Here is a 27,571-nt window from a genome sequence, read left to right as displayed (position 1 = left end):
TGCATTTTAAATCCAGCCTGAGTAAACCTTTTTATCTTCACAGCTGGATTGCGATGAAGACTCGCCTAACTTTGATGAAGACGGACGGGATGAGTACAACGAGATTCACATGCTTGTATAAAGTCGAACTTGCCTAGAAGCCCTCATCTTCTTCATGCTCTTGACCTCTTGACACTCAACAAGACAAGAGTCATAGGGCAAAACATTATTAAATGTGTTACATTAATAGATCAATAATATATATTTTTTCTTTGAGTAAAAAAAACAAAAAAAATGTATAATCTAAATGTATGGGCCTCGTAAAGGTGGTGTGGTTTTAACTTCCCTGAAAGTGTTTGTGAGTCCCTTAGCTGAAGTCAATGAAAATGACAATGAAAATGTCTATCCCTTTAATTACGCTGGAGGCTTTGGGCATATGTGCAATTGAATGGTCACCTCTTAGACAACAGTAAGAGGTTGGTGGATGAATGCGCGGGAACAGTATTGATTTCCCGTCATCACCGATATATTCAGAAAGTCATTGAAATCCCTGAAAGCCAAAGGATGGTGCAGGAAAGTCAGCCAAGAGATATTGCGTAGATTAGCTGCCTTTAAACAAGTGCCATTTCTTTTAAAACACTATGATGTGTAAAAATTGGGTAAATACGGTTGTGATTAGTTGTTTAAACTCATTATGAGAAAACTTGGGGTTGAATCCATTTGGCATTTTAGCTCTAAAATTATTCATACGTTACAGTTTGGGTTTGCCATGATAGTGTGATTAGAATCTCCTTTTGAGGGAGGTTTTTATGTATATTACCCGAATTGGGATGTCACAAACCATAACTATTTGATTGTATTGTAAGTTGCAGAATTACACTTTGTCAAAAACACATCTTCATTCAAGTATGTGATGTCACAATTTGTCAAATTTCAGAACGGCTTGCTCACAGACATGTTTTCAGAAATAGGCAGCTAACAAAAGAGAAACTTTGTTGTGTAATGTCATACTTGATGGTTGGGCAGGCCCTCCAGAGACACAACTTTATGTATACGAGCAATTAAAAAGTCAATATATCCCCCTCTTCAAAGATGTATGTTAAACAATTATTCCATCCAGCAAAAAGAAAGGTTCAAATACCCCAGATTACAAAGACATTCTTGCCCATGGTGAGTTTATGTAAACTTCTGACCACAACTGTACATCCGTCCTTCTTTGTCCAGGCTGAAAGCACTTTCACTGGCAACTTGTCCCTGCCAACCAAACAAGCTCCCTGGCAAAGATGTAAACACTCATTGAAGCCGTTGTTCGGTCGGTGTAAGTGCACAACATAAAAGGCCGCTTGCAAATGAGTAACTTATTTGTTTTGTCAACCTATATTTTTACATTTAGACTTCATGGGAAAGTTGCTGATTAGTAATGTTCAAACCTTAGTTTATCTTCAAATAAGGTATTGGCACAGAGTTAAAAGGACATTGCGTAATTTGACGCACTTGAACTCCCATCTCCAAAAAAATGTCTATTTGTATTCATCCTTTCATGTTCTTAACAAGATTTCACATGTGTCATGAATAAAATAACAAAACACTTCAGCTGAAAAAGCCGAGAAACTAAGCAAACACACGTGTACTGAACACGCCAGAGAGCAGTTGAGTTTTGGCAGGGTGCATGAATGATGTATTGTATGGTATGACTGTGAATTATAATGTAGCATCTGTGTTCAGTCATTCAGTTTTCACCCCTGGGTTTTGCAAGGTTGCTATAGAATTAAAATTAGCCGGGCCACTTTCGGGAACCTAACTTGGACAAAGAAACAACACTATTTTGCATAAGGTCCAAGTGAAAATAAATGTCTTGTAAATTTGACACACCACAGAGAAGAGTGTTGTTCACAACCCTGCTAAAATTGAATGATTGAATGAATCGTGAAAAGTCAAGCCGCTCGGTGACGTGTGCACTTAGGGCCAACAACGAGGCACTCTAAAGCGGCCATGCCAGCAGACTTTCCTAAGGAAGATGCATTTTTGGGGTGTCCTCATGGCTGGCTACGTACCTGTGCATTGCAATTACTCTAGATAACCACTGATGCGAATGTAGGTGATCTTCTTAAGTTCTTATATAGTGTGGGGGGAGGGGGGGTGGGGGGGGTGGCATGTCGGATGGAAATTGCACTGCTTTAGCAATGTCCCAAAAAAAAACTGGAAAACTGAAATGTTGAAAAACAGTTTAACATTATATCTCTATAGAGTTCTCAGTCTTGCACGTTTTCAGCAATTATCTTTAAATAAGCATAATGTATTGAGAAACAAATCTCTGAATTCACTGTACGGGGTCTTTAATGGCATTCAACTTAACAACAGCTATACTCAAATGGCTGTTATGTGTCCATAGGATGTTGCAAAGAAAGAAGTGAAGCGTTACACTGTGTTCCAAATTATCATGCATATCGGATTTAAGTCAAATCAACATTTGATTTTCTTTTTTTGTGCATATGTTATTATTCATTCTCATAAAGCATAGTCATGAAATCTCCTCTCAGCCAGATGCATTGTATTAAGAGAGCAGCTGTTAAAAGTCCACTTAATAGCAGTAAGCAAGTATTTGAAACTCAGTCCCAAGACACCTCTCCATGCAGGATTCTCCAAAGGCTTGCAGTCATGCATAGACCTTTATTCCAGGCACCCCTAACAAATCTCACAAGGAGAAACAACGTTAAGGCTAAAACGGCTTTCTTCACTGAGGATGGCCATGATACTTTAGAGCAGGGGTGTCAAACTCAGTCTTGTCACGGTCCAAATTGCAGTAATGATTTCCCTCAGAGAGCCATTATGACTGGTATACTGGTAGGTGCGGGGAAAATTTGCCAATCGGCATACGCAGCTTCACCTATTTGCAAACTTAACAGTTATTTACAGAAACCCCTGCATATTTGCAGCATTTTTTTCCTGATCCCCCAATTTTTCTTTTTTTCGTTTACCAGATCCCCTGCTTATTCCCGTGTTTTTTTTTTAAGGGAAGGAGAAAAAAAAATATGTATGTATATATATATATATATATATATATATATATATATATATATATATGTTAGAAAATTAGTTTTGAAAACAACTGTAACAAAAAAATGCTTGCTATATCTCAATGCCATCCCATGCTGTAAAATATACCATTAAAATTTAAGCTGGAACATGTATTAAGGGAGGAAATACTCAAGGTGTGTCACCAACATCCCCTGAACCCAATGCTTTTGAGGACCTGTGAAGTATCTCTAAAAGGAAGATCTGTGACGCTACACAGCAATACGTCTCCAAACAGTAACTCCGGGTGGTGATTCTTGCATCCTTAAAAAAAAGCAGAAAATATCCATGGACTTATCCTATCATTTTTCTTCAAGCTATTTTGCATGATCCATCCATCCATTTTCTGAGCCGCTTCTCCTCACTAGGGTCGCGGGCGTGCTTGAGCCTATCCCAGCTGTCATCGGGCAGGAGGCGAGGTACACCCTGAACTGGTTGCCAGCCCATCACAGGGCACATAGAAACAAACAACCATTCGCACTCACAGTCATGCCTACGGGCAATTTAGAGTCTCCAATTAATGCATGTTTTTGGGATGTGGGAGGAAACCGGAGTGCCCAGAGAAAACCCACGCAGGCACGGGGAGAACATGCAAACTCCACACAGGCGGGGCCGGGGATTGAACCCGGGTCCTCAGAACTGTGAAGCTGACGCTCTAACCAGTCGCCCACCGTGCCGCCTATTTTGCATGATAATTTGGAAATCTGTATTTTGAATAGTTTTGAAAAATTCTGTCATCAAGGTGGTTTTGTTCAATATACTCCTGATTATTATAGAATTTCTTTTTTTTCACTGTAAATTACTTTGACTCTTTAGGAAATTGAACAAAAACAGCATATGCTTAATAATTTGGAACACGTGTATTTAGAATTTTCTTTTTTAAATGTTTTAAGTCTGTTTTTAAAGTCCTATTAGGATATTTTGACAGCTTGTAAGCACAGATCGGATGGCGATTGCGCTTGCTCAGTGGTGTAATGGACTGGTTCACTTTTTTTGACAAAGAAATGCATGCATTTGTAAGAGTTGACATGTGGCTAAAGATAAAATAAATACCTATTTTCTTGGCATAACCAGGTTGTTTTATAGCTGAAGGAATACAATCAACTGAAGTGACCCTTCCCCTGCCTCCAAGTGCTTCAAAGTGGAGAGTAGATATTTGCAGTCTGTATTTTTATGAATCAGCAGTGTATTCAAATGTTTGCTCGCCTCAAGAATCGGTATCGGCGTTAACACAACCATGCCCTACATTACGAGCCATACAAGAATTCTCTCAGGGTAAACTGACCTTTGAACTGTAAATTCCCAGCCTTCAGTTAGCCGAGGCATGTTTGTACATAAGATTTGCAGTGCGAGGAAAATATATGGCTTTCAGTCCTGCTTTTTGTGCTTAACAATGCATAGATGAAGGTCAAGTGAAGACGAATAATATTTTTAATGCTTTTGGAACGAACCGTACATTTACAATTGTATTCCTTGTATTTTAATCAGCTCAAAATGTGAAGCATTTTCCTGGCTTTTAGTTTTGTAGCTCCATGCTAATCATGTTGAATTTTTTTTTTTATGTATTTATTTTTAAATGGACTTTGCTGTTAACTCCTTTGCTAAAACTGGAATGGCACAACACATTCATCATTGTGTTCTTCTTGTTATTGAATGTAAATGTTTTACTGCAAGCACACGCTTGTCCACAGATGATTGCCATTTATGAAAGTTCAACAACACACACACGGTGCAAACCCAAATTGTACATCCATCCATTCCATCCATTTTCGTTCGGCTTATCCTCACTAGGGTCGCGGGCTTGCTGGAGCCTATCCCAGCAGACTCTGGGCAAGCTTAGTAGGTTAATTGAAGACTCTAAATTGCCCGTAGGTGTGAATGTGGTGGTTTGTTTATATGTGCCCTGCGATTGGCTGGCGACCGGTTCAGGGTGTACCCCACCTCCCACCCGAAGATAGCTGGGATAGGCTCCAGCAGCCCGCGACCCTAGTGAGGATAAGGGGTAAAGAAAATGGATGGATGGATGGATGGGTGGATAGTTGACAAAGGGTGGGCATGGAGTATTTGTTTATGAGCAAATAAAAAAATATATACAAATTTCTATCATACAGTATGTCCCCCATTAATGTAATTGTGTTACGTGTCCCTAAAAGTTAAAGTCCCTAATCACCAAATAGACAGTAAAAAATTAAGCTTCAAAATGGTGAAAAATTTGCCGTTGTCTCCGCTCTGAAATGCTGTGGGTGTCTGCTAAATGTGTGAAGCCACGCCCCACTGAAAAATGTCTGCTACTTCATCTAGCAACTTTCTAATGCCTATACATTCCTACATGTTTGGGCCGAAAATATATTCGCTTAAAGCCTCTGGTGGCTGGAATATATCCCACTGGGTTGTCGTGGGGCTTTCCTCGCTGCAACAAGAGGCGCTAGCCACCAGCTAGCTTGTGAGCTAACAGGATTCTGGGGCTCTCTCGGCCAGCATCACCACCTTGTTTAAGAATTTAATTCATGACACTGAGCTGTTCTTTAAATTGTGGCATCCAAGGAAAATGCATTTTTGGGGTGTAGGCATAGCTATCCAGCTAACTGCATGCTGAAGTGGTAGAACACATATTACCGTCTGCATTGAGAGACAAATCTCTGAATTCACTTTACACTGGGGTCTTTAAGACATTTTTATAAATGCCAATTTACATTTAAATTCCAAATTCCCAGCCATGCTTGGACCATTCTTTTCAAGGGGAGAGAGTTTCCCCGTATGAAAAGCCTCTCTTTCAGCAACTGCCAACAAGCAGTTATGTGCAACATGTTAAATACATTTGAGTGCTACAGGGACAGTAGCCAAGTCTAGATTGAAGCAAGTAAATCTCACAGCTCACCTGGTTAACCTATTCGGACTGTTATGAGAACCACATACATTTGGGAACAGCACACCTAACATTAGGCGAGTATACAGGTGTTATTTTTTTGGAAACCAATCGTAAATTAGCTGTCACTAGGTGCCGGCCATCTGTATGCACTGGAGCTTTGTGTTTTCTCTACCGGTTGACCAACAGCAGTCAAAGAGACTCAGGGGTCCGCTGATCTGTTTCTCACGTCCACGTGCTCTTGTTATGTCAATAATTAGTGTGTCTACATTTGTCTGACTATAACCAAAACCAAACTGTAAAGCACATATTGGCCAGTATTTACAAAAGGACCAATGTTGAATTGTGGGTATTATTTAAGATAATAAAATGTGTGGTGCTGCTAATCTGTCTTGTCTGCTTGTTAAATGTTGAAACATGCAGGTTGAAAAGGAAAATAGTTTTGTTATGTTTCTTGTAGGCGGCACGGTAGCCGACTGGTTAGAGCGTCAGCCTCACAGTTCTGAGGACCCGGGTTCAATACCTGGCCCCGCCTGTGTGGAGTTTGCATGTTGTCCCCGTGCCTGCGTGGGTTTTATCCGGGCACTCCGGTTTCCTCCCACATCCCAAAACATGCATTAATTGGAGACTCTAAATTGCCCGTAGGCATGACTGTGAGTGCGAATGGTTGTTTGTTTATATGTGCCCTGCGATTGGCTGGCAACCAGTTCAGGGTGTACCCCGCCTCCTGCCCGATGACAGCTGGGATAGGCTCCAGCACGCCCGCGACCCTAGTGAGGAGAAGCGGCTCAGAAAATGGATGGATGGATGTTTCTTGTAACCCTAAACATTTTTTAGCCTGTCAACGGGCTTTGTTTGGCACATTTTGTCAAGTCCGTTTGTGCAGACCACCCAGGCTTGGTTCTTTTATTTAAAATGTCTTAATTGAATTCAAAATGATGGTTGGAAACAAAGATGCCCTCTGAGTTTGAGAATACAGGTAGAATATATGTAGTAGATGTATTATGTCCCAAAAGCACTAAAAGATGTCTTGTAATAATCTTACAAAGTAACAGAACCACAGTTAGATTCTAGGTTCGATTGGTGATGACCTCTTGTAAATAAACTAATACACTGTACTTTTTTTGAAAATTATTAATCCGCCACAAGAGCTATTGTAAATAAATTGTTTTATTGGTGTGAAAGAATCCTGATGATCATCATGGGAAGATCTTATCTATTTGTCCATTGATTTCACATTATGTTTGTCTTCATTGAAATGCCCGCTGAGCGTTTGTTTAATCTCTACAGCAAGTTCAGTAGCTTGTCGTGCAACAAAAACAACAATAGGCCAATGAGGACATTCCATTTGTGTATTGTTGTGCAATTTTGGCTTTGTCTGTCCACAAGATGAGAGAAATACTTTACTTTGGTCAATTCGGACCACTCCCTTTCCCAACTTCTTATTTACTGCAACAGACCGATTCAAAGAATTTGTAGTTTACACAGGACAATCCCATCATGTTCTCTTTATAAGGAACCGTCATGTCTATATGGAGCATCATCCCGAATAAATCTTACACTGATTTTATAGCTCAGATGGACCTCATGTCTTCAAGATACAGTGATCCGCGTTTACTGTGGGACCTATGTTCCAAACTCACCTCTGATAGTTGATAGTAGAAATCCTTGATATTGAGAATTTATATGAAAACTTAAAATAGCTTAAGCATTAAAATATCCCTCCTATGGCGGCATGGTGGACAACTTGTTAGAGCGTCTGGCTCACAGTTCTGAGGCCCGGGGTTCAATCTCCACCTGTGTGGAGATTGTATGTTCTCCCCGTGCCTGCGTGGGTTTTCTCCGGGCACTCCGGTTTCCTCCCACATCCCAAAAACATGATTAGGTTAATTGACAACTATAAATTGCCCATAGGTGTGAATGTGAGTGTGAATGGTTGATTGTTTGTATGTGCCCTGCGATTGGCTGGCAACCAGTTCAGGGTGTACCCTGCCTCCTGCCCGATGATAGCTGGGATAGGCTCCAGTACACCCGTGACCCTACAGAGTGTATGTTGCGGTAAGTTGTATAACTTTTGATGAAACTAACCCGCATTTTACTGCTGATTACTAAAGAATGGAAAAAGCTGTAAACAAACTTTCTGGTGAAATAAGAGCATCTTCTCTTTCTTTTGCTAGGTTCGGTGCTTATGTTGTCACAGAACACAATGTTCTGTGGGTCTTCAAACATAATTCGAAATGCTCTTAAACGATGGGAATATAGGGAACTCTGCTTGAAAAACGGCTTGCAGTGAATGAGTTAATAATTGATGATATTCATCTTTGTGAAAACATTGATCATGTTATTGATTTCTCACAATAATTATCAACAGCGATTTAAAAAGGTAAGAAACAGATAAAAAATCTGCATGCAACACTTTCTCTATAAATCTCTGCAAGTATTTACATTTTAAAATGATCCCTTTGACAACATTCCTTGGCAATCACAATGTCCCATCACTGGTTAGCTACTTGGGCGGACCATGTTGGCGACCCCTACTGTATACGCTGTATATAGGGAGACATGACTTTAACACATTACAACTGATGCCTTCTATGTATTCGATTTGGCACAAAGCGAGTACAGCTGAGCTGTTATCATGCAGTGGAATAAGCAGTATTTGGGTGAGAGGCAGACAACACCTCAAATTGGTCGACTGCTGAATCACAAGGCAATTCAAGGCCAACGACATAGCACAGCATTCAAGATTGAAACTGAAGGAGATTTTACTTTAGTTTCTGTAACAGGATAACTAGATGCAGAACAGACACACTTCCAACTGACACTTCAAAATGAACCTTAAAATATGAGACATGACTACAATTACATATGACTATAACATCTTCTCGTGTCAAATAAGCATCTCAGTGATTCAAATGATATTCCATGTCACCAGTTTGACGCACAGAAGCGGCATGAGGAGTGTGGCAGTGATAACCGGAGCTATTAGCATGACGAGCGTCCGGAGTGGCGGGTCCTGGACCTGTCCACAGGAAACAAAGTATTTCTGATGGACCTCTTGGAAGAAGTCGTCCACAAGAGATCCCCGACTCTGACACAAAGAAGCAGTGGCCCAGACATCCGCACAAAGCTTCAGATCATAGTAGATGCTACAGAAGAAGAGAAAGTTTAATGGCACAGATTGGATTTGACTAGAAAAAGCATTCCTGCAGAAGCATAAATCCAAAGTTATGAACTGTATTTGTTCAAAACAAAGCAATAATAACAAACATTTTGAAAATTCCCAAACTAGAATGATGTTATATGAAGTGCATTTGTAAAAACCAAACGTATATTTAGAGTAAATAAAAAAGAAAGAAGTGTGACCGCCAAAACATCCGAGCTCGGTCGAGCCAGTCTTTTTTAAAACCATAGTTTTGATTTGTCAAATCTTCTGGGTGGAGACGCATGTATAACCTCACTTCAATGCCATAAATCTCACGAGAGGTTGCCACTACATGATATTTAGTGAGGTAAACATCCGCAAGAGGAAACTGAGCATCACTGCTGGAAGTCTGATCAACAAGATGGGTTCCTTTTGATGACAGACACTCCACCCTAACACACAATTTGAGCCTTAGCCCCAAATTATGCCATCTGCAAAATATAGAAAATTACATAAGGAGCTAAAACATATATATTTAAAAATTGGGGTGGGGGGTGGAGTGAAGCTTCTCCACAAACAACTGCTGTCTGGAAATATTTTAAGCACCCAGTAACTTTTTAATAAATATAATTTAAATAACTAATTAGGCAGAAAAGCAACGGACTCAGTTTTATTTAATGTGCATAGCTTGAAAAAAAAAAGTAATTAAACATGTGTAACGCACAGGTTAAGCATACTGACCTGGTGTTTTTCCTCTGTGTGCTCAACTGTTTGAGTTTCGGGACAATTTAAAATGTGTGCTTTCGCTAAGATGTGCTCTAAACCTACTGTACATACCTAATCCCTTTTGAAAATGTATATATTTTAAAAATTAGGATCAATCTTATTTCCCCCGCCCCTTTTCTAAATAATGAAAAAACATGAGGTTTTGTTTTTTGATCATTAAACCTCGAGCTGCTCGCATTGACCACTACCATTGTTGTTAACAAACGAACGAAACTGGGGGTGAATAAATACGGACACAAAGAAATATGGAAATTGTGGGCCTCTTCGGGTTCTCGTTTTTGCTTAGGAACTTTCCTTTCGTAGCCTACATTTATCTAAGCAAAATGACCCAGAAGCACATGAAGGAAAGGATGTTCAAATTCTGAAAATGCTTAGGAAAGGTGGAACCTAAAACACTCTTCACTAAAGGATGTTACCCATTATCCTTTACGGCCGCAATATTTAAAGCAACAGGCCATCGACCAAGTTTACCAACTCTACACGAAGACGATCGAGAAGATAAAAGCAAAAGAAAACGCCTATCAAGGAGAAGCAACAAATCTTGAGTAAGTTACTGTTACAAAATAATAACTTACAAAGTTGATGTCAGAAAACATCCATCCATCCGTTTTCTGTACCGCTTATCCTCACCAGGGTCACGGGTGTGCTGGAGCCTATCTCAGCTATCTTTGGGCGAGAGGCGGGGTACACCCTGAACTGGTCGCCAACCAGTCGCAGGGCACACAAAAACAAACAACCATTCGCACTCACATTCACACCTACGGGCAATTTAGAGCCTTGAATTAACATACCATACATGTTTTTGGGATGAGGGCGGAAACCGGAATACCCGGAGAAAACCCACGCAGGCACGGGGAGAACATGCCAACTCCACACAGGCGAGGCCGGGATTGAAACCCTCAGAACTGTGAGGCATATGTGCTAACCAGTCGGTCACCGTGCCACCTCAGAAAAACATCACAATAGTTATTTTCATTTCCCAAAATTTACGCCAAAATAAAAGAAAATGACAATTTCACATTTAAGAAAGACGACTGGTGGCAGTGACTTTCCACATCAGCATAAATTCAGCCTCTGAGGTGATTCTCACTTTTAGTGACAACCTGATTGAATTAAATAAAATAAGCACGCATGCATTGAAGAGGTGCTTTTTGTAGTCCATTTTCAGGAAATAGTAGTTTCACATTAGAGACCTATTTCAGCAATACTTGGTTAGGAAAGGTGGAGTTGAATTCATTTTAAAAACTGCAGTCTGTTAGGGCTCGGGGGGGAAAAAAATGAATAATCAGAAAATAGGTCGACACAGAATGTCTGCCTCGAAGCTTCGGCGCAACAACAAACAAAAATTAATAATAATTCCACCCGGAACCATGTTTGCACCGCCGGAACCAACGTTTCAAATGGAGCTTTATTGCAGACAGGCACAGTGTTGGGCCACTCCTAAACTTTGCCAAAAATGGCAGAGGAGCGTCTGTAAGTAGTTTTTAAGGCACTATTACATGTGTAGTATACATATAACATGATGTATGAGTGAGCTGAATGGTAGTTTTTCTACCTAAAAATCGTAATTGCGAGCATGATAATGCTAATCGTGAATGCTAACTGGTTACCATCGGGCGATTATGTTGTCTCAAATTCTGTACAGAGTCAGTATTGTATAGAGTATGAGAATAAAATGCATTCTCGTAGTAAAAAAAAAAAAAGGAGAAAAAAAAGTGTTTTCGGGGAGGGGGCAGCAATTACTCCGGTACTCTGCAATAATATTTATAGGATAATCGATTCTAAGGCCCGAGAGTCTGTTCCAGTCTTCGAAAGGAAGCACGTTTACATCTCCCCTTGATGCAATGACGTTTTTCAAAGGTTAGGATAAGGCCCATTATCTAGTTGGAGTTATGCTAGTCTACTTCATGAACACTGTCGATGTGGCCTTAAAAAATGGGTACCTGTGTAATGAATAACAATTTCAAAGAATAGCTACTTTACTGTTTCACAGCCGGCCATGCACACGCTTGATGGCAGCCGCTTTTCTCCATGCTCTTGTTAAAAGCTGACCGGCAGATGTGGATGTTGCTATCAAACATGTGCTTGTCACATGGATGGATAACATTCTGTGATAGCCCTGGAGAATGGAGACACACAAACATCCCAAACACATTCAAATGACATACATATGTCATTTTGAACTTTGAAACCATGTGTTATTGATTCATATTTACTGAAAGGCTCAAACACAAAGTGTGTTTTCATATTTGAGATTTTTTACCTGTCCAGAAGAAGACAAATGTCAGAATGCAGGAAGTAAACATCCTCTGTTGGGAAGGTCAATAATAATTAATGGTTTGCATAGTGGGATGTTTTGAAGTTGAAAATTACCATTTTAAAAAACAATACACCGGGTTCCAAATTATTAGATTTGTGATATTTTTGCTTATTTTCCGACATGGTTCATGTTATTTGGAGTGATAATGAACACATATTATTCTGGATTTTATATAGCAAATAAACGAAATCGACTAAATTACTCAAAATCCCATGTTCATTTATTTATATATATATATATATATATATAGCCATCCATCCGTTCATTTTCTTTAACCGCTTAGCCGCACTAGGGTCGCAGGCTGCTGGAGCCTCACCCAGCTATCTTCGAGTGTGTATATGATATATATATATATATATATATATATATATATATATATATATATATATATATATATATATATATATATATATATATATATCCATCCATCCATATATATATTTATTTATCCATCCATCCATTTTCTGAGCCGCTTCTCCTCACTAGGGTCGCGGACGTGCTGGAGCCTATCCCAGCTGTCATCGGGCAGGAGGCGGGGTACACCCTGAACTGGTTGCCAGCCAATCGCAGGGCACATAGGAACAAACAACCATTCGCCCTCACAGTCATGCCTACGGGCAATTTAGAGTCTCCAATTCATGCATGTTTTTGGGATGTGGGAGGAAACCGGAGTGCCCGGAGAAAACCCACGCAGGCACGGGGAGAACATGCAAACTCCACACAGGCGGGGCCGGGGATTGAACCCGGGTCCTCAGAACTGTATATATATATATGTATATATATATATATATATATATATATATAGGGTGTACCCCGCCTCCTGCCCGATGACAGCTGGGATAGGCTCCAGCACGCCCGCGACCCTAGTGAGGAGAAGCGGCTAAGAAAATGGATGGATGGATGGATATATATATAGAAAGAGAGCGAGAGAGAGAGAGAGACATAGATAGATAGATAGATAGATAGATAGATAGATAGATAGATAGATAGATAGATAGATAGATAGATAGATAGATAGATAGATAGATAGATAGATAGATAGATAGATAGATAGATAGATAGATAGATAGATAGATGGATAGATAGATGGATGGATGGATGGATGGATGGATGGACAGATAGATACAAATGACAATTTTACATTTAAGAAAGACTACTGTTGGCAGTAAATGTCCTCTTTTGTTTCTCTACATCCTAGTTTTCTTTTTTTTTACTACAGTCATTAACTTTTAATGTGAAGCCAAAAGCAGAAACGGTGGTTGCCAATTAGCTTTGGCAAGAAACCAGACTGCGTGACATCTGATTTGTACAAATAATGTTCAATGCATTTGTCTCTTTGTATTAAACATCTATACTTATGTTCAACATTTAACATTAAAACAAAAGACAAATGATATTTGAGCTTAAAAAAAATAAAAAAATCTTTATCAATCATTATGTTGACATTCTGTAGGAACCCTCTTCAATTGGACTTAAGATAGTTTCAGCCTGTAAATTTGAGAATGTAAGAGGTGCCTCCCAGAGCTCCTGTTTGGAGGCATACTGCTGTCCAATCCAATAGAGATCCTTTAAAGACAGATTTAAAACAAATTCTACAGATACGGTTAGGGAATGATGGTGGTGCCGCCATGAGTTTATCTCCAGTTATACCTATAGCTAAACCTTCAATGTTATTTATGGAAATAGAAATATTTTACTGCAGAAGGCATGGTTCTTTTTTTATACTGAATATTTAACTTGCCATTATTCTAGCCCAAAACATCACTCCGACACACATCGCAGCCTTGTGGGGCATCTATTCAAGTATGTCTGAGCTCACGGCAAACATTTCTCCTTGCGACGTTGGTTAGGGTTGGCTGAAATACAGTTTTATGCATGACCACAAGTCATTAGAGGATCTTGGGACTCCAGAGACATAAACCAATAACTTTAAATACTGTACTTGCTTACTTGGCCGAATCCCCACATGCTGCCAGATCTCGTCCGATCTCAGAAGTTAATCAGGGTCGGTCCTGGTTAGTACTTGGATTGGAGACAGTTTAGAAATACCAGGTGCTGGGGTTGGGCAGTAGGCCAATCACCTGCTCCTGAAAAAGCTACAGATTACACAAACCGCAGTTAAGGCCTAATGTTCCTCATAGCTTTGAGAGCTCTAACTAACTAATTAACTTGCTCACTGCTCATCAGGGTTTTTTTAACCTCTGCTTTCTTATTACGATGCTTTTGCCTGACAGAAACTTTCCTGAATACGTCTTTATCTAAAGGAAACTTTGGTATCTAAATCAGATTTTTTTACAGTACGATTTTCTTTCCATTGCTTCCTCAAGACATTACACTATTCCATGCTTTTTATCAGTATAAAGATCCTTCTTTTCCACCACTAAGCATACAAAATGTGGCACTACCTCCTTAGGTAATATTTCTTTAACTATGCTCACCTGCAAAACTAATTATTAAACATGTCTGTGATTTAAATCAGTGATCTAAACAGACAGTTGTAACAACATCCGCAATAATCTGCAACACTGAATTTAAGAAACGTGTGGAAAAACAAGCCTTGTAGGACACTGAAATGATGGAAACCTGCTTCCTGAAAATTCCCTTGAATTAATGAATATATCTTCTGGGAAACAGTGAAAACATATGTTAGTGGAGAAAATTGTAAAAAAAAAAAAAAAAAAGAAAGGAAAAACTAAATGTACGCATGTGTTGTTTAAATTGTGTGCAGAGGCACTTTCACCACTGACTGTAAGCCACAGTAGTTCTGGTCGATAACCAAAAGTAAACAAAAAAAGGTAGCACACACGCCTGATTGCTCAGAAGGATGTAGATTACGGTCTGGGCCCATGAGTGAAACTATAGTCAAACACAATCAATTTGATGAATTGTATGATAAAAGTAGAAGTTGATTCAGTTTCTTTACTTAGAGACCCTGTAAAGTGAATTCTCTCGGAATACATGATACATGTTGGAAGATAATTGCTGAAAACATGTGCAAAGACTGAGAACTATGTCGTAATGAATTGTGGAGCTATAGCATTAAACTGTTTTCCACCATTTCGGTTTTGGTGTTTTTTATTGGATGTGGCTAAAATGGTGCCCAGTGATGCACTTGGGCGTCTGGCATGAGTCCCCTCTCCCCTACAAATTTCAGCGCCTTCATTCGCATCGGCGGTTATTCAGCGCAAATACCACATCCAGTTAGCGAACTAACTGGCCAAATTCACAAAACATTTTTATTTTTTGATTTTACAGGGACTTTACGTAAAAGTTAATTTTCACTGTCGATTACATTTTGGGGAAGTAGGAGTAGAAAGTACAGATTTCTGTTTTCAAGTGTAGCGAGGAAAAGTAATCAAAAGAATAAGTACTCAAGGAAATTACAAATACTTAAGTAAAGTAACAAAACATCCCGCCACGGTAAGCAGGCAGAATAGGTTAATGTTGATGAATAATTTAAAGAAAATGGAAGAAAAGTACATACCATTAATGTTGTTGTTTTTCGTTCGTAACAGCTATCGATGCTTCATTCAGGAACAGCTGGCCAAGCGGTCACAGCCTCTGTGCTCTTCTGGTCTTATCACGGCAACTCGGAGCTAATTATATTACGCAACTGCAATGGACAGCCTGCTTCCTTTCCCAGACCAGGCCTGACTGTTCCCATGCTACCCAAAGTCATGTTCCATATGCAGCCCCTCAACACCACCCCTCACCCTAGAGACACTTGAACCAGGAGGCCTCAGAGTCAACAAGCCAACACGATTCCAGCTCGTGAATGGAATTATTCTGAGGATTGATGCTTATTCGCATTTTCTTTCCCATAGGCTACAAATTTAGCCCAGTGGTTTGCACACCGGCCTTACGGTTCTGAGGTTCGGGTTTCAAATCTTGGTTCCTGTTTGTATGTTTTCCCTGTGGTTGCATGGGTTTTCTCCAGGTATTCCAACTTCCAAAATCAAATCTTACTCTTACTGTTCATACCCTGGAAAATAGGAGACAAACAAAAGAACCAAACATTTTAGCTGCATGTAATTTGCCTTGACTTAAACCGCTCGTGTGAAAGGTTGTGCTTTCTGGAGGCCATTTGAAATATCTCAATCATCGCAGCATCGGTTCATTCCGCCTCAGCCGGTGTGTACATTTCCAACGTTGTTTGGCTATTGCCCGTTGATTCGGGGGTCGCCGAGCAACGCGCAGCCACAACGCCACCATAATGCATTTATGAGTGGAGAAATTTGAAGAGTGGTCATAAGAAAACATTTCCATCGCCCTCAAATTAAAGGCAGTGGAAGCAACAGTGCAAATAAAACAGTGTTACGTGAAGTATACAGTCCAGTCTCTCATGGGCACGGAAAACAGTTCCATGGGTTGGGAACAAGACAACGATGAGTAAGAATTTTGATGTAGTCAAGGCTTCTGGTTTCAAATCTGAAACCTTGTTTACGTGCCATTGACTACACCATTTTTTGGGGGGGGGGGGGTAATTTTTTATAACACCACACCCCACCACCCACCCACCCCACAAAAACAAAACATACATGGTGAGAATAGATGGGTCTGATAGACATGACTTCATTCTCCAGACCAGCTCGGCTGAAAAAGTGTATTCTGCAATAAATTGCACTGACATCACACGGGAGGCTGAACTAAACTACAAGGCTGGAAAGTCGTGGACATAGCCCATGAACTACAAGTGTATTCTCTGAGCGGAGAATATATACCTGTACAAATACAGTATATTGTACTGTAGTATCATGTATTTTAACATGTACCCTGTGTTGAACAAAAGAGAAACAAATGTATAGGTTAGACCTCGTTATGTACTGTATGTTTTTGGCGCTTTATCCTTCAAGGAATTTCATTTGGTCACGAGGTTTGTATATCAGTGAGGAACTAAATTAAGCCTGGGTTGTTAACGTAGATTACGTAGCATCTTTGCCACATATGCATGTACACGAACACGTCCTAGCGTGTGGCTAGCATGAGTCAGTTACATTTCTTGTCTCCCACCTAATATGTTCCGTGTGGGAGCATAATAATCCACCCATCACATAATCTCATTTGGTTATCATTTTTATGGCTAGTTCTCAAAAATTGTGGCAACTTTTGCAAGCCACATAAAATGCAGTGGAAGACTGGATCTGAGTGCGAAACTGTGATTTGGACTATCCAAAGTAACATGAAATTCATCAGTGTATAAACCAGTTTGAAAAGGAACCTTTGTCTATTTCTGAGCCCACTGTAAGCATTTCTCCTTGTAAAATTGGTTAGGGAAAGGGAAAATATTTTTTTTTTGCATGACTACAAGCCTTTTGAGCATCTTGCCCATTACTGGGACTCCAGAGACACCAGAAACTTCAAATATCTATTTGCAGCTATTCAGGGGCTTTTTAAGAGCTGTTCTTTTAATACGAAGCATTTGCCTGACAGAAACTTCTCTTAATACACCTTAAAGGAACAAACCCGTTTGCTCTGTGAATCACAAACAAATTACCATCACAGTGTGGTTTGGTGCTGTTACAAAGAAGGAATCACACTGCAGTGAACAATTAGCATCGCATAGTCATCAGTACCCCTTAACTCAATCTTAAATTCTTCCAACAACTAAGGTGGGCTGGCAAAATGCTAATGGACGTTTTTCCAACTCTTTTCCCCTGCTAAGGTCTTTCAAACACTGCACGCCAAAACCACCAGACATTCCAATAGCTTCTTTCCCCTCACCATGAAAATAATAAACTGTTGACTTGTAAGATCACTGTGAGACTTGGCCATTTTATTTGTTTTCTTCTGTTGTACCATGATTGATACATTCATCCCTGGAGCATTGACACTTTGCCATCATTTTCCACCTCTCTTTTGTGCCAATAAATATGATTTTGATGTTGATTCTGATTCTAACAAAGAAGAAACAGACACTACAAGAGGAAAGGGCCGTGTCATAACTTTTGTATCACTATCGGGAAGTCAGGAAGTCAACAGCTTCTTGTCACAGTCTTAAAAATAACCACAGTGTAATCATTTTGTTTTCCCACATACTTCTGGTAGAGCACATCATGCTTCGTGAAAACAAGATTTAATGTTCTAGTGCTAAAAAAGAGCAAAGGTAGTACAAGTTGTTAGTTGGTCACTCAGCAACAAATTTTAAAATACCACAACAGAGTGGTGGTTTTCTTTTTGTGTAATGTGATGAAGTGCTGAGTCAGCAATAGTTAATTATTCAATTTAAAGAGGTACAACTGTTCGCAAATAGCACTGCATATTTTTTGAGGCACTTCAAGGCAGGGCAAGGCAAGTTTATTATATGCGGGGTAAATCCATGGTAATTAACAGAGGCAAAGTAATAATAAACACATGATGAAAATCAAGATAAATAAATCAAGATATAATAATCAAGATCACAACTACTGTAAAAGCAGGACAAATCCATCCCATCCATACATTTTCTATTGAAAGGATAAAGAGTAAAATGGCAAACCACATTGATGATCAAGTTAAAATCTCAAAATAAAAGCAAGATAGTGAAAACAATAAATCATATTTTTTTATTTATAAAAAAGCAGCTGCGAACAATAAACTTTTCTGGCCAATTTTAAAAGGATAGAGAGTTTGAGCAGATTTCAAGTGTTCAGGAAGTTTGTTCCAGAGTTGAGAATCATAGAAACAGAATGCGGCTTCACTTTGTTTGGATCTGGTTCTGGAAACATTTGTTAAGTGTTCGGTTTCTGAAGGTCCCATAGGGAACTAAAACACCTTAAATATTGTATATTTAGGTACAAGATGGTTCAAACCTTTGTAGACCAACATTAAGGGTTTAGTCCATTCAGGAAGCCAGTATAGCGTTTTTAGGACCGGCAGTGTTCTGGACCAGTTATAGATGTTGGATGATTTTTTTTTTGTTCAGACCTGTAAAAACACAGTAACATAAAATATTCCAATGTACTGAAAATTAATCCATGAACCAGCCTTTCTCTGTCTTGTTTGGACCGAAGATTCTTCAATTCTGTTCTCATAAGCTTGTTTAGGTGGCTTTTAAAATCTTTTAAACATTTCACCTGTGTCACCAACACAAATAGAAAACCGCAGATTTCAAACTGTTGATGAATGCAAAGGCCGATATTGTTTATGAAGCTTATCAATATCACAGCAGGTAGGACCCTGTCAGAGCTGTCAGAATGTTTACCTCCAAGCAGACCGTCCTGAAGTTCAAACTGTACCATCATTCTAGAGGTTACTGGTCTCTCATGCCACTTTTATTACAATGGTGGCCCACACAGCCTACAGAATGTGTAGCTGTTTGCATGCCTTGCCTTCCCTGATATCTCATTTGACATTCCGATGTCCAAGTTGCATGGCCAAGCTTTTGGATGCGGGTCCAGAAGTGACCTCGTTGTGCACAGAATTAGTGCGCGAGTGGAAGGGGAGCTCTGTGGTGTTTACACACAGAGGTGCTCCAGTGGCCTCAGGTGCTACCCGAGCGCTGAGGCTGACATGCCATTACAGCAGCTACTTCAAAGCTTGGCACAATGTGGACAACAAATGGATTCAGACGTTGCAGAAAGTCAGGACCTCAAGGACACAAATGGTAAGTACAGTACTTATGAAGTATGAAAACCACCAAAGTGAAATGGGAACATACATTTGAGCAGAAATTTGTTTTTGGTAAGTTTGGCCTTTAGTTTGGCGATGGTACAAGGACTCACTCCAGCTAAAGCCACAATTTAAAGACCTTGCAAAGTGTTTTCAGAGATTTTTTTTCGAAATGCTGTACATTTTACATTTTTGATGACAAAGGAAGTGATGTTGTACTCTATATATCATTGCTGTCTCATGCCTATGACCGAATGACAGCCGTAATACTGTCCTGTATATAGAGTACAACGCACAATCCCGAGCATAATTTTGCTTTTTTACAACAGTTCTACATGCACAATTTATTAATTAACAGTAATAAGCAACTGTTAGTGGAGTTAGTCATTACTGTGACATGCTAACTAACTAACACCCCCCCCAAAAAAATGAAACCAAAAAGCTTATTTTTGAGAATTGGACGATTAGTCATGATATTTCGCGTCACACTTCCTTTAGTGGTAGTTCCATGATGGGCAAATGTTACACAAAGTAGGTCGGAAATAAAAAATTAATCCTGTGCACTCGTTAGCCGTATTAGCATGTTGACCGAGTTTCCACTCCTGTTTGTGGACTTAAACGTGTCATTAATCTGTCATTGAATCACATGAGCACATCTCGAGGTTTATGGTGACATCTCCAGTCTTCTGTCCTTGTCGTCGTCCTCATCTGACGACCATTCATGCTTTAAATCAAAAGTTATTTTGGGAACTATGTACAATTTTGCAATATTAAGTCTATAACAACTAACAGTAATGTTAGATCACCACTGACCGTTGAAGTGTTGGTATGTAAAGGGATTTTGTCTAATTCAATAACTTGGTCAGAACTAATTGTTATATAATTTACATTTTTCTCATCCCATGCGCTGAATTTGACGTGTCGAGCCTGATCTCCACCTACTATAAAGTGAGTGTTCATTTAGCCAGGCATCTGGTTCTCATAGAAACCGGGATAAATCTTAAATTCATTTGTTGGCTTGTGAGAATGAGAGCCTTGCGTCCTTAAACGCCCCTAATATTACATATTGACGAGCCCAGCTGTAAGAAGTTACAATGTAGACAGTACATGAATATGTGCGTATTGTAAGATACTGGCATAAGTTAAAAGGTACGACAGATATGGTGCCATTTTATGTTATATATTATTATCTGGTGTCAAACACCCAAGAAACAACTTAACAATTCACATTGTGTACTTGATTTTTTACAGACCTTGTTCAAATTATCCTATGCCATATTAGATGGTTGTGTTATTAATGTGCATAGATTTTTACAATTGAGACTATATGGGTCACAGGATGCACATGGCTGGAAACAATGAGTCCCAGCCCTGGAACAATGAGTCCCTGCAACTTATCATTGTGGAACACAGATACAGTAATCTTCCGGTTTACGGTTATCACTTCGCGGTCCCGCTATAGTGCAGATTTTTATTACAGTTGTTACTGTATTTATAAACCTTTTGTACAATATTTTTGTGTTATCAATATATGATATGTGCGTTGGCCTGTAAACATAACAAATTTTTTAGGAGGATATATTTTCACAAAAGCTGTCATGATAAACAACAGTATCATTGATGTTTTTTATGCCACTGATTTAATGATATTAGAGCATAATAATAATAATAATAACAATAATAATAATCAATGACAAGTACATCCTTTTTTTAAGAACAATTAACTTTTAATTCTAAAAAATATGGAACACTGGCATTGTAATGTAGTATAATAAATGTCTTATATAAATAAAAAATATATATAAATAAAACACCCACATTCTGTTCACAAAGGTTACACTTGGACAAATATTAAACATGGTGTAGAGTGATTAACCAACTAAAGAGGCCCCAAAAAAATGTGTCAAAGCCTGCCAAATTTGAAATAAATAAATACATTTACTCGAAAGCATTTGGGCTTTGTCACTGTTTTGAAATCACATTCCATGAATTTTAAAATCACTGTTGTTTTTTTTCCCTTTATTTGTATTTATTGTATGAATGTGGCGGCACGGTGGATGACTCGTTAGCACACCTGCCTCAAAATTCTGAGGACCGGGGTTCAAATCCCCAGTTTGCATGTGCTCCTCGTGCCTGCATGGGTTTTCTCCGGGAACTCCGGTTTCCTCCCACATCCCAAAAACATGCATGGTAGGTTGATTGAAGACTAAATTGTCCGTAGGTGTGAATATGTGTTTGTTTATAGTATATGTGCCCTGCGATTGGGGGGCGACCACTTCAGGGTGTCCCCCGCCTCTCGCCTGAAGATAGCTGGGATAGGCTCCAGCACAACCGTGACCCTCGTGAGGATAAGCAGTACATAAAATGGATGGATAAATGTTGTTGTGTTATGTACTGTATAATTCTGCTGTCTGTATACTTTCTACTGCCTCCTGGCTTTTGAAAAATATATTTTATCTCTCAATAAGCGTTTACCTGGTTAAATAAAGGATAAATCAAATCTAAAATAAGGCACCCCCTCAATCTGCTGGACTGTGAGGTAAGAACTTCACCTGTCAATCAAATGACCCCGAAAATTAGTTAGCTGAAGTCAACTACCACCTGAATATTGATAACATGTGCTGCTGTGGTTATGGTAAATAAAAAGTTAACTTTAGCATATATATGTGTGTGTGTGTGTGTGTGTGTCCGTGTGTGTGTGCATGTGTGCGTGTGTGTGTGTTTGCATGTATGTGTGTGTATTATTTGGGCAACACACACACAACTACGAGGGCTGACATTTTAAACGATATCGCTGCAGTCAAGTGAGCTGTTTAGCTCCTTAGCTTGCTAGCTCGCTAGCTCACAGGCTAGCGAATGTAATAAACAGTTAACTTTCCCTTAAGTGTCCCAATAGTGTGCATCTACGGAGCATGTTCTGCCAGCGGCTTGCTGCGTCGTGAGCGGCACGGCGGGTGTTTCCACAAATATGACAATGTATCGAGTTCAGAAAAACTCCTAAGTCCATTGTATTTCTCGAATGATAACCCAACCTACACTGCTTGTGACTGGCTATAGCGATAGGACAGGACTCATACTTTTTGTGTATTCCTCCTTTGATTCACTGTGTGTGGAAGCTCTTCACCAAGACACATACACACGTACAGGGGTTTTTCAGCCAAGCGTCTACGGACGCAGATAGAAATCACGTCATGCGTCCCTGCTAATTTTTGTGCGCCAAAGACGCAGGACACACATCAAACGAGATCCGTGAATGTGCACCAAATTATTGTACAGCCACATTCATAAGAAACTGAAATACAGTGATAGTAACTTAAGTGACAAAGTGTTAAGTGATTTTTCAGGTACCTGTATTTTACTTGGGGATTTATTTTCTGACAACTTTTTTCTCCCAACATTCGACAATTTATATATGTGCATTATACTTACACTGTGAAAATGGGCCTGTTACTTTTTTTCAATCTCAGTGGATGACAACATATCATAAAAAAGATCTTGTTTGATTAAGATCTTGGGGACTTACAAGGCAGAAAAAACATAGACAGCAGTGGCATGAAGGAATGTGAACCAGGAAACATTAACAATGACGCAACACATTCAGGAAAGCAAGATGTTCCCCATCCATGTCCTTATTTAAGATGATTTTGCTAGGTCCTAAAATGATTTGTGCAGGCGCCAGCTTCAGGCATTCAAAAATGATCTGTTCAATCTAAAAAAACACAGACAAGTAAGGTGTCTTTTCTCAGTTGTTAGCTTTAGGTAATTCAGCCTTTTTTGCTACTCAACAACTCATCTCATCAGCAAAGCTATGGGAATATGGGATTTTGATAGCATAAAAGTTGAGTCAAAGCTAGCTAGTGCTTAAACAAAATTTGACATTAAAAGAGATTTTTTTTTTCTTCTCACTACAATCACAATGGCTTTTATAGGCCCAGTAAAGTGGCCAAAAAATGTCTTCTAAATTTCACACGGCGGAGGCTTCTGTTTCACTGGTGTTTTGCTACGGGCACATGTGGGGGCACACAAAAGAGACACTGTATCCAAAATAATACATAACATTTCAGGAAAGATGTATTCTTTCAGATTGTAGGCATAGCTTGATAGCCAATTGCATGCTGTAATGGTAGAAAACTTATTATGAATAAGTGGCCATTACACTGAATTGCCATAGCTAAAATGAGGGCACTGCTGAGTACTTATATAGTGGGGCAGAGCCGACTCGTGCTTTTCCCTGGTTATGTCAGTGTGCCCGTGTTTAGCCGCGCCCAAAAAATCCAGACAACTGAGATGGTGAAAAACTGTTTAATACTATATCTTAAGAATATCAGTACTAAATTGTTGTCCGTGTTTGCACGTTTTAAGCACTTATTTTCAAACATTTAATGCATCTAGGGGGGAAAAAGACTTTCCTGGGTCTTTAAGAAAAGAGAGAAAATATTTTTTTTTATGTAAAAGTACAAGTATTTGAACTTCTACTTGTACAACAATTGTGCCACCTCTGCACAATTGTTGTACAACATTTATAAGGAACTGAAGTGCCACGATTTATGAGTGTAACAGTAACAATTGAACGCAGTATTGTGGTCGCATGAATATAGGCTGAAATCACGATTTGTTTGTCGCATCCTTCATCTATGCGTCCAATCGCATGCACCCACCCACAATGGTCAATCAGAGAGAAAAAAACAATACCAAAGTCTAGACCTCGCGTAACCTCATACCTGGCATCGGCTGTTGCACTGACTGTAACTGTGTAACTTACAGTTGCAAGTGTTGAAAACAGTCCTGTCCTACTTGCATGAAAAAGCTACGGAAATGAGAGCTAAATCTCAGTTGAATGTGTGGTTTATCCTCTGTTCACTTTATTTGATTTGGCTTTCCGACTGAGTAACTGCTGATATAATGTACAATCAGGGGTTGCTTTCTGTTGTAAAAGCTGAGATGCTATTCACCTCAACGCTGGACTGCACTGCAAGATTTGTGATCTCAACTTTATGTAGTTTTTGTCGTGGTTTTAATTTTTATAGAAGAATTCCGTGAGTAAACAGACCATTGTTCAAATAAGATATTGCAGAATGATGTGGTCTGAGTTCACTCTGTACAATTCTAAGATCATTTAGCGTACTGTGCTGCCAGTGTAATCACTGTGGTATCATTCACCTCTACTCATTTACTCCCAAGCCATCAAACCATTGAATTATTTTTTGCCGCAAAGATATTTCCTATACTTAAACGTGATTTATTAGGGCCCTCGTATGAGGTGAAGGCCATCTTGGAATCGCTGTTTGGAGGGTCTGAACGTGTAAACGCGTGTATCCTGGTGAACAAAAACCCTGATACTAATTTCACCGACTGACACGGAATTTAGTGGACATGTCTATTATGACAGGATGTAGGAAAAAGTCTCAAGAACCAAGTTGGCTATGTTGGCTTGAAGTAGCCTTTTTGGCAAATCCAGGGCTTGTTCTCTGACAAATTTAAACTAGGGAATTGCCCACTAAATGAACCCAAATCAGAAAGACATGGCATGGAATTTGGTGAACATGTCTTTCATAACATGGCGCACAAAAAAGTCTCAATTTGAACAGGAAGTCGGCCATGTTGGTTTGAATTCGCTCTTTTGTGCACTTCGTCTTTGACAAATTCAAACTAGGGAATTTGCCCACTAAATGAGGCCAATCGGAAGTAGATCTCTTAGTCAGATGGGACATAATTGGATGGATACTGTATGTCTATCATAACAGTATACACAAAATATCTCAAAGACCCTTGTAATCAGTCTATTTTTGAAAGGGGACAATGCAATTTCATAAAACACATGAAGTACACATGGTTAAAAAAGCCAGAATTAGCCAGAAGGCTAGTTTTCATCTGTAGTCCCCTGGCCATGATGTAAAAAAGCAGTAAAATACATCTACAAGACAATATAATACAGGATACATAATCAAACTATACTATTAAGAGAGAATACAACCATAAATGAACAAAATTGAACAGGAAGTTCGCCATTTTGGGTGAATATATGGGCTCATACTTTGACAAACTCCTACTAGGGAATTCACCCAAATGATCCACAGTCAGTAGCAGGTGTCCTAAGCACAGAGCTTTTTGGCATACAGCATCTCTCGTGGGCAAAGCATTGGAAGTTGTTGTTTTTTCACCCCTTAATTACCAAATCTACTCTGGTTGATCGCTAGAACTGACCTACTCCACTCATATTTCCGCTGACTCGCTTCGGTTTAATAACATTTACATTACACCCTCTAAAAGACTGGTGATCCTTAGATGGATATATAGCCATCCATTTTCAGCACCGCTTATCCTGGTGAGGGTTGCTGGAACCTATCCCAGCTGACTTCGGGCGAAGGGCGGACTACACCCTGAATGGGTCGCCAGTCAGTTGCAGTTGCATATATATATATGCCTCACAGTTCTGAGGACCGGGGTTCAATCCCCCGCCACGCCTGTGTGGAGTTTGCATGTTCTCCCCGTACCTGCATAGGTTTTCTCCTGGCACTCCGGTTTCCTCCCACATCCCAAAAACATGCATGGTAGGTTAATTGACAACTCTAAATTGCCCGTAGGTGTGAATGTGAGTGGAAATGGTTGTTTGTTTGTATCTGCCCTGCGATTGGGTGGCAACCAGTTCAGGGTGTATCCCGTCCTCCTGCCCGATGATAGCTGGGATAGGCTCCAGCACACCCGTGACCCTAGTGAGGAGAAGCAGCTCAGAAAAGGGATGGATGGATATACACGGTATATATATATTTTCTGAAACCCATAATGCACCTACAATGTTAGCACTGTACTGGACATCTATTTCTTCATTTATAATCTCTTGATTTTTTTCACATCTGTTGTTCCTTTTCTACCACCATGTTGTAAAAAGTGTGACACATATTTGCCTTTCAGGTGATCCCTTGCTCAGACTTGCTTCATTCATGCTCAGGAGTATAAATGTATGGCTATGTGTTTTCAAATGGGAACATTGGATTTTCAGTACAGACGACTGCACGTTTGTGCTTGCAATTCTGGGAAAATTCTCCCTGGAGAGTGGAGGACAACCCCCTACTTTTTTATTCTAACAGTAATTAAAAACAAAAGCAAATCAAGCTGCGTAATTTGTTCATAACATTAAGCCAAAGTGATTTACAGCATTATACAAAAATATTGGCTCATAATGATAGAAATTATTCCGCTTACTAGATGTTCATTTTCATGGGCGTTGGGTTCTTTTGGAAGGGATGAGGACATTTGTTCTTTGTAACAGAGATTCTAAAACAAGATATTGAAGACGTTCAAAAAGAGAACAAGTAAGCCTGAAGGGGCATGATGACAAAAAACGCAATACGTATATAAATCATCATCATTTGTAGCAACCCGTTTAAACCAGCTTTGAGAGGAGGCAGGAGAAGAATGACAAAAAAATATATATACTAATACCTTTACATTTTCATATTGGTCGGTGACATGGGGGCTTGAAATTTAAATTTCCATCCATCCATCCATTTTCTGTACAGCTTATCCTCACTAGGGTCGCGTGCGTGCTGGAGCCAGTCCCACTAATCTTCGGGCAGGAGGCGGGGTACACCTTGAACTGGTCACCAGCCAATCGTAGGGCACATATAAACAAACAACCACTCGCACTCATATTCACACCTATGGGCAATTTAGACTCTTCAATCAACCTACCACGCATGTTTTTGGGATGTGGGAGGAAACCGGAGTGCCCGGAGAAAACCCACCCAGGCATGTAAGCTCCAGTCCTCAGAACTGTGAGGTGGATGTGCTAACCAGACCCCGGTACGACCCA

General features: G+C 39.7%; 2 protein-coding genes across 4 annotated transcripts in view; one reads left to right on the top strand and one right to left on the bottom strand.

Moving 5' to 3' along the window:
* slc4a3 (solute carrier family 4 member 3) overlaps positions 1 to 7,038 on the top strand; it is a 63,279-nt gene extending 56,241 nt beyond the window's left edge. For all 3 annotated transcript variants that reach the window (XM_061792244.1, XM_061792243.1, XM_061792242.1), the window contains one exon: positions 44 to 7,038. Coding sequence is in view for 2 of the 3 variants with exons in the window: in XM_061792243.1 (XP_061648227.1) it covers positions 44 to 121 (78 nt within the window). In the remaining variant the exon portion in view is untranslated. The remainder of the gene's footprint in view (positions 1 to 43) is intronic.
* Positions 7,039 to 8,667: 1,629 nt separating this feature from the next.
* LOC133486698 (receptor activity-modifying protein 1-like) lies at positions 8,668 to 15,841 on the bottom strand. The gene is made up of 5 exons (XM_061792246.1): positions 15,656 to 15,841; positions 14,122 to 14,267; positions 12,115 to 12,160; positions 11,835 to 11,970; positions 8,668 to 9,069 (listed from the first exon to the last, which is right to left on the bottom strand). Exons 2-5 carry the CDS (start codon positions 14,137 to 14,139, stop codon positions 8,832 to 8,834), a joined length of 438 nt encoding a protein of 145 aa, XP_061648230.1. The 5' UTR covers positions 14,140 to 14,267; positions 15,656 to 15,841; the 3' UTR covers positions 8,668 to 8,831.
* Between the last annotated feature and the right edge of the window lie 11,730 nt (positions 15,842 to 27,571).

Source organism: Phyllopteryx taeniolatus, chromosome 12, assembly GCF_024500385.1.
Source record: "Phyllopteryx taeniolatus isolate TA_2022b chromosome 12, UOR_Ptae_1.2, whole genome shotgun sequence".
In the NCBI taxonomy this organism is placed as follows: Eukaryota; Metazoa; Chordata; class Actinopteri; order Syngnathiformes; family Syngnathidae; genus Phyllopteryx; species Phyllopteryx taeniolatus.
This window is presented reverse-complemented; position numbering and strand designations above follow the sequence as displayed.